This window comes from Barbus barbus (assembly GCF_936440315.1).
Source record: "Barbus barbus genome assembly, chromosome: 13".
NCBI lineage: Eukaryota > Metazoa > Chordata > Actinopteri > Cypriniformes > Cyprinidae > Barbus > Barbus barbus.
Window position 1 is genome coordinate 7,456,522 of NC_136741.1, and position 7,769 is coordinate 7,464,290.

At 39.3% G+C, this 7,769-nt stretch overlaps 1 protein-coding gene across 1 annotated transcript; it reads left to right on the plus strand.

Moving 5' to 3' along the window:
• The first annotated feature begins 1,749 nt into the window (after positions 1–1,749).
• On the plus strand, positions 1,750–5,831 carry LOC306878987 (nuclear receptor subfamily 4 group A member 2-like). Its single transcript, XM_079431635.1, has 7 exons — positions 1,750–1,840; positions 2,122–2,987; positions 3,616–3,745; positions 3,881–4,044; positions 4,240–4,442; positions 4,520–4,698; positions 4,785–5,831. The coding sequence occupies exons 2-7, from the start codon at positions 2,124–2,126 to the stop codon at positions 5,018–5,020; spliced, it is 1,776 nt and encodes a 591-aa protein (XP_079287761.1). The 5' UTR covers positions 1,750–1,840; positions 2,122–2,123; the 3' UTR covers positions 5,021–5,831.
• Positions 5,832–7,769: the final 1,938 nt, after the last annotated feature.

Here is a 7,769-nt window from a genome sequence, read left to right on the forward strand (position 1 = left end):
ACAGACAGGTGGATGGACAAATCAGTATAGAGGATTCACAGCTCGCGCCCAATCATTTTTTAGGAAGGCGTGTCTAGGTGTAGACGCAGCTAGAATAGAAAGGCGTTTTGTAAAACCATCCTTTATGAGGGACGGTGCACGAACACACTTAAGACACTGTTTAACTTTTAGTTAAACAGTAGAATTTAACACATGCATAGCTATAGTGTATGTTTTTATGAGTATTTTTATCCGAGAAACATATTACTCAGTTGTTTACAGTTAATTAACTTTCTCTATTATGAAATGTCAAAGAATAGCTTATCTGAGGCACTATATATAGTACAGCATGCACTTTAGAATGTTTACACAAAAAAAGGTGCATTCTTCGCAAGGCACTTTATCGTGTCAGTTGCACAGGTGAGACTTTCAGCCTAAAAAAGTTCCGCGCGACCACATCAAGCGTCATGGAGTTGGAAGCTGCTGACGTAGCGATGACGCCGCTCGCTTCAGTCCAGACAAAGTTGCCTCTGTTACCGCGGGATTCCCTTCTCACAATGGAAACAGAGAGAGAGCAATGGAATCAGATGAAACACATCCTAATCTATTGAAACTTTCCTTAAGAATGATGCAGGTAGAAACCGATATGGCGTCACTACTGAACAGTGTTTCTAGCCCTGCATCCTTAGATTCAAGATTATAAGCGAGCTTTTATTGTATGGCTAGGCCTATATATTTTTTCTTTAATAATTTAAAACTTAATGGATTTCCCCCATCCAATATACAATTTTTACTAAATTCTGTAAAAGTATGGCAACAGTTGAGCAATTTGTTTCAAATTCTTCTTAATTTTAACACTTCTCCCTAATCTATATTTGTCACGTTTTTTTAATGTATTCCTAATTTGTTTTTGTTTTCTTTAAGTGTGTCTGTAAAAAAATAAAAATAATAATTAATCAGCATTTATGGCTGCATTTGTTTATGAGATGGATGTAATGGCAGATAAAGTTGGATTTTTGTGCCACATGCTGACTGGCGAGTCCCCAAAATAGTATCAAAATTTCAGTTCATTGCTTTAAATCAGTGAGATGTGATCTCTTGTAGGTGGTTTCTATATTGGGAAACAGATAATGTGTAGGAAATTCAATTCATTTGACCCAGTGGACAGTCCCGCACATGCAAACGCGCAGACGATTGAATTGCGCATCGCGCGCTGAAGAACAGTCCCTCTGTCCAGCGATCAGCTCGCGTCAAGGGTTGAAGCGCCTGACGTCACGCCCTCTTAGCACGTGGGCTGTGGCATTCAGAGTTCTCATAAACAAAAGGCACATTGCGCTCTGGCTCCAGTCTTCCCGTGCAGTCGAAGGAGTAAGGTGCCCAAAGACAGTGGCTCTACATGCAGACGGAACTTCTATCAACATCTACATGGATACATAATTTGCAACTCTTTTAATAGCGATTTGAGGTATGTAAAAGTAAAAAAAAACATGTTTTAAATTTAATAAAATAGCTTTAAAAAAATTGTAAAGCAATAAATCTACTATTAAATACGTGACCGTTTCTTAACTTTAGCCTTTATTTTTAGGTTTTACCTTTTAAAAATATTAATTTTAATATTGCCAACACCTGAAGATTCATATTCAAAGTTAAGTTGAAGTCATCTGAGTGCCTTGATGTTACAAAAATATATCAAGTAACTCGTACTGACATGCTTAAAGTGTAAGATATATGAAGATATTGTTACTGATGACAACAATATTTCTTTCACAGAAAAGCAAACGAACGGAGAGACACAACCCCTGTTACGAGCCCTGACTTCAGAGATTGTTCCACGAGAGATTAAAGTAGCAGGTGTGCGGAGGTAAACTGAAGCAGGCCAGGGAAATGTATGTCAGAAAGTTTGCATACATTCTTTCCGATGGAAAATCATGTATTTCAATTACTACTTTTTAAGCAGAAGGTTAACTGTGGAAAATAAAAATAAAAAAGGTTTTTATTTTAAAACTGAATAAAAATAAATGGTCTTTTATGTGCGAATAAATAAACATTTATTTCCAAAAGTGTGAAACTATAAAGCATTTGAACAAATGTTGTGTATCCTGTCAAAGAAAGCCATAACAATTCAGTTCTCTAACACTGCAGCCATGCCCTGCGTCCAGGCTCAGTATGGGACATCACCTCCAGGAGCCAGCCCTGCATCTCAGAGTTACAGCTACAACACCACGGGAGAGTACAACTGCGACTTCCTAACACCGGAGTTTGTCAAGTTTAGCATGGACCTTACTAACGCAGAAATAGCTGTCACTTCCTCGCTCCCCAGTTTCAGCACCTTTGTGGACACCTACAATTCCAGCTACGACGTGAAGCCTCCCTGCCTCTACCAAATGTCCCACTCTGGGGATCAGCTGTCCATCAAGGTGGAGGAGATACCCGCACACAGCTACCATCATCAGCAGCAGCAGCATCATCATCAGCCCCACCAGGCTGAAGAGAGCCTACCCCATACCGGACCTATATACTATAAACCATCCTCCCCAAACATCTCCCAGTCACCCAGTTTCTCGGCGCCTCCACACCACACGTGGGAAGACAGCGGGTCCCTTCACAGTTTTCATCAGAACTACCTGGCGACTTCACACGTGATAGACCAGCAGCGGAAAAATGCGATGTCTCGGTTGTTTTCGTTCAAGCAGTCTCCTGTGGACACGCCGATGTCAAGCTGCCAGATGCGCTTCGATGGATCTCTGCACGTGTCCATGGGCCCGGACACCCCGGGTGCGCACCGTGGGCTGGACAGTTTTGCTTTACCGGCACCTCCGAGGAAACAGCACGTTGTGGGTTTATCCCATTCGCTTAACGTCGGACACCATTTACTGGAAAGCCCGGTGGCCTCACCCCCGGCAAGAGGATCTCCATCCAGCGAGGGTTTGTGCGCTGTGTGCGGAGACAACGCAGCCTGCCAGCACTACGGGGTGCGCACATGCGAGGGGTGTAAAGGATTCTTCAAGGTACGTTTTTTTTATCACTAATACTACAAATCTTATGTCCAAAGTAGCCTACACTTATTACAGTCATAGTTATACAGGGGTAAATGATTATAATTCATCGAGGGTCTGAATTTATAATCTTTTGGTTACCTGCCCAACTATGCATGGTTTAGAACTGATCTACAGTAGCCTGGACTACCCTTAATTATCTCAGTTGTATTGATTTGACCCAATATGCACCTAGGGACACCTCCGTTCATCTCTGCCACCATTACTCTCGTCTAGAATTAAATTGGTTTGTGCTGCGAGTCATATCGCGCCTAACCGAGTGTAACGGAACTCCCAGTGGTGACATTAAGACCGCTCTTTATGTCACCGTCGTGATAGAACAATCTCGCTAATCCGAAAAGAAGGGTCTCGGAGAGAGTGTCGGGGGACCCCAAATTATGGCTGCCCACGGATCTGTATTTACCGAATGTCTGCTCTGTCCGGCCCTTGAATGTATTACACAGCTTTGGAGTGGAGTGCAGGGTTTGAGTGTCCTGTTCCATTGTAACTTCATTCTGTGATTGCAGTTCAAGTTGTCCATGCGAATGGGGTAGATTTACATGCAATTAATACGCTACATGCATGTGCTGTTTCTTTATAGCGCACGGTGCAGAAAAACGCAAAATACGTTTGTCTGGCAAACAAAAACTGTCCTGTGGATAAAAGACGGCGAAATCGATGCCAGTATTGCCGTTTTCAAAAGTGCCTGGTCGTAGGGATGGTGAAGGAAGGTAATGTCAAGCACTTTTTTTGTTTCATTCACATGTCCAAGGCACCTTTAAAATGATACCTGTTACATTGTATTATCAAAGAAATGTGGCTTCATATTGTGGTGCGGTGTGTATAACCAATATATATTTTTACAGTTGTAAGAACAGCCAGTTTAAAAGGTCGAAGAGGTCGACTCCCCTCCAAACCTAAAAGTCCGCAGGAAATCCCGGTCTCTATGACACCCGTCAATCTCCTGAACGCCCTAGTGAGAGCGCACATAGACTCCAACCCATCCATGGCCCGCCTGGACTACTCTAAAGTAAGCATCAAACTTTGGGTAAAACGTTAAGCTTTAATGAATTAAGTAATAATTTAACAACTATTAAACATTCAATTGACAGTCAAATTTTAATGATGGAATGTGAGAGAGCAAAGTTTCATTTAATGATAAAGTTTTATTTGAACACATATTGAATTTTCTCCGATCATATTATTTTTTTGTATCAAATTCTAGTTTCAGGCGAGTCCAGAGTATCATAGAGGAGGAGATGAATCTCTGCACATTCAGCAGTTTTACGATCTCCTCACTGCTTCAATGAGCATCATTCGCGGATGGGCCGAAAAAATCCCTGGCTTTACTGACCTGCCCAAATGCGACCAGGAACTGCTTTTCGAATCAGCCTTCCTTGAACTTTTTGTGCTGCGGCTGGCTTACAGGTAAACAGTTATAATCTAAAAAAAAACGGACTCGCTGTTTTTTGCTAGATCTAAATAATCTCTTTACCAATTTTCAGATCTAACCTGGCAGAGGACAAACTTATTTTCTGCAATGGAGTGGTTTTACACAAGTTGCAGTGCGTGCGTGGGTTTGGGGAGTGGATCGACTCTATCGTCGAGTTTTCTTCCAACCTTCAGAACATGAGCATAGACGTCTCTGCCTTCTCCTGCATAGCTGCTCTCACCATAGTTACAGGTAAGACATATCTGACCTTTTCCAAGTGATGCACAGAATATACAGCATGCTTCAGACCTCTGACGGACTGTTTCTTATCTCCATAGAGAGACACGGACTGAAAGAGCCCAAGAAAACAGAGGAACTTCAAAATAAGCTGATAAACTGTCTGAAGGATCAGGTGTCCTGCAGTGGAGAATTGTCTAAACTGTTGGAGAAGCTGCCGGAGGTGCGCGCTCTGTGCACGCAGGGACTGCAGCGCATCTTTTACTTGAAACTGGAGGATTTGGTTCCCACGCCTGCGATCATTGACAAACTCTTTCACGATACCTTACCGTTCTGAACAATCGGCTGAACTGCGACAAATTCATAAAACCTTCATGATTCCTCGATGTGGCGGATTTGAAGAAATTATAGCCTATTGCCGGATGGTATTTTTTTTTTTTTTAAGTTTGAAACGCGGCTGCCTGGGGACAAAAGTGAACAGATCTGTTCGAGACAAACGCGGAGGAAATTATATAAATAGAATATTCAAAACATTGCAAAAAAAATATTGTGGAGAGCAAAGGACTATTCTTATGCCTGTTTAAAGTGTATTCAGTTATATACTGAGAAAAGTGCGGTGTGGTGGAAATGTATTTGTATTGTTACGCGTCATATTTGTTTGTTACCTGCAAAGCATTTATATACAACTTCTCATGTGTTATGCAAGATGTAGCCTAATGATTTAAGGGATCAAAATCATTTCGACTTTAACCATAGCTATAAGTCATTCTGTATTAAGAATAGAGATTGTATTGAGTGAACAGAAGGATTTTAAAACTCTATCTGCAGCATTTCAGATCTCAGAATGGATAAAAGTATATAGAGCACGTTTTTGTGTTTATGGTTTCATTAGTGAATTTTATTGTTATTACGATATGAATCGCTTTTTTACTGTTCAGAAAGTATGCATGGAATTCGTTATGAGCTATTAACTTTCTCCAGCACTTTGTATTAATTTCATATTGAAATAATGTTCAACTGGTTTAAAATTCTTAACATTATGCTTATATTTCAGATCATTGTTTTCTATGATGTTATGGTTTTTGCACTGCATTCTATGTTAAGCTTCTCTCATCTAGTGTATTGCTGAATAAACCTAACTATTATATATTTCCTCTTGCTTTGTCAATATGATTTAGGCTACTTGTGTCTATTAAATTTTCGAATTTGCTTATGAAAGCTTTTTCATTCTAGAAAAGTATTTCATACATTATTTTATTAAATCCTGAAACGAAAAAAGAAAAGAAAAAAAAAAACATATTTTCGACGGCAATAGGCGGCCTTTCTTCAGAAGATACGATTTAGGCTATATAGAACAAATAAGGAGGAATTCTTGAAAATGTCCTGCGAATAATTTCCAATGAAACTGCCACATATTAGGCTATTGAAAAGAAAAAAGAAAGAAAAACTAAAAGCACATTAGCCTATATACAAAGCATTTAAAATGCTGTAAAATATGTCAGCCGTTAAATCTGGAAAAACCTTTTCCTTAATTAATACTCTTTTGCTTTACAGTTTTTGCATATAGGCTACTGGTGTTCAACATTCTCCCCAAATTACCACGATGATTTTGTAGAGCAAGCAACCCTCCAGCTCTATATGAAATGACAATAACTGTTCTATCTTTTTACAGCAGTCCCGTCTCTCAGTGTAGCCTGAACTTTTCAAAAGGTCATATCTTTATTGAACAGATGAAATAACAAAACACAATCAGGATGCAACAGCCTGTGAAACATTTGAAATGAGAGTGGAGACACTTTACCTCGTTACGATTTGTTCTACATACAACACCAGAAAGTTTAATGCGGAAAAATGTGAAATATAGGCTATGCATAAGTCCAGATTTGAAGAATCAATACTTTTACACAAAGGACGTAAATATAGATTTAAAGCTAAAGTACAGCAGAGATAAAAGGAGATATAGGTCTAAAATGGACCAACTCAATGCCAGAGTTTATCTCTTTTGGTAAAGATTATTAAGTGAAGAAGTCTGTACCCTCTTCCTCTTTTCTATCTTTCCTCCGTCTGTTTATTTAGGTGATAAAAATACAGATGAAATCATTTAAGTCATTACAGATTGTTCTGTTTGGTCCTGGAATTCAATTTAACCACTGAATGTGTTTTGCAGAATTTTTATTTAATTCTAAGCCAGTCCAAATGTCCCAGATTTCAGTTTGTTAAATGAATGATGGCCATTCCTTTAGCAGTATTCCTTTCAAGATTAGATTTCTTCCCTTTGAACAAAGTATGATTTAATTATGGGATAAAAAACAAATCAATAGTTTTGTCTACTGCTTAATTTATATGTATTTGAAAAACGGTTTAATCAGGTTTTCGAGAAAAAATGTATATCTGGCATCAAATGTTTTGCAATGCAATCAACATTGTAGATGGAATCTCTAAATGCAATTTTGAGATGTGATAGCTCTTCAAAAAGATTGTAAGAATAATCCCATCTGTTTGTGGATGGATGGTTTAAATGCAATAATGATTGAAATGTTTAGTTATGAACGCATTTACATTTTCTTAATCTTAGTCAGTAAACATTCCTGCAGTTTAGGTGTTTCTCTCCAGGTGTCAGGTCTCTGTCCAGTGATATGATCCTGTACCCCCCACCTCTCTGAGGCTGGGAATATAAAATATTGATTTATGTTTGGTAGAAAGGCCTTATAAAAATGATCACATACACGAAAGGGATTCATGAGCCCCAGATCAATAGACATCCTGTTTCTCAATGCTTTGGACCATCACTGACTGTGAAATGTTAAAATAAAGAAATCAATATTATCTGAGAAATGTCAAATTTATTATAATTATGAGGGTGAAGGACTGGCAAAAAATGTTCCTATGGGAGCGCGTCTGAAAGGAAGGGTTTCAGACAGTCCCTCCTCTGAATCCAGCCTGTGTGTGTGTATGTGTGTGTGTGTGTGTGTGCACGTGTGTGTGTGTGTGTGTGTGTGTGTATGCACGTGTGTGTGTGTGTGTTGAGTGAAGCCATGCACTATAGACAATGGATTTGTCATGTTGATACTTTACATGTTTGTGGA

What these genes read in the sequence shown, in the direction of transcription:
- LOC306878987 (XM_079431635.1), top strand. Translation starts at nt 2,124, where the DNA reads ATGCCCTGCGTCCAGGCTCAGTATGGGACATCACCTCCAGGAGCCAGC. An exon ending in GGTGTAAAGGATTCTTCAAG is followed by an intron (nt 2,988 to 3,615) that starts GTACGTTTTTTT and finishes GTTTCTTTATAG; the next exon opens with CGCACGGTGCAGAAAAACGC. An exon ending in TGCTCTCACCATAGTTACAG is followed by an intron (nt 4,699 to 4,784) that starts GTAAGACATATC and finishes TTATCTCCATAG; the next exon opens with AGAGACACGGACTGAAAGAG.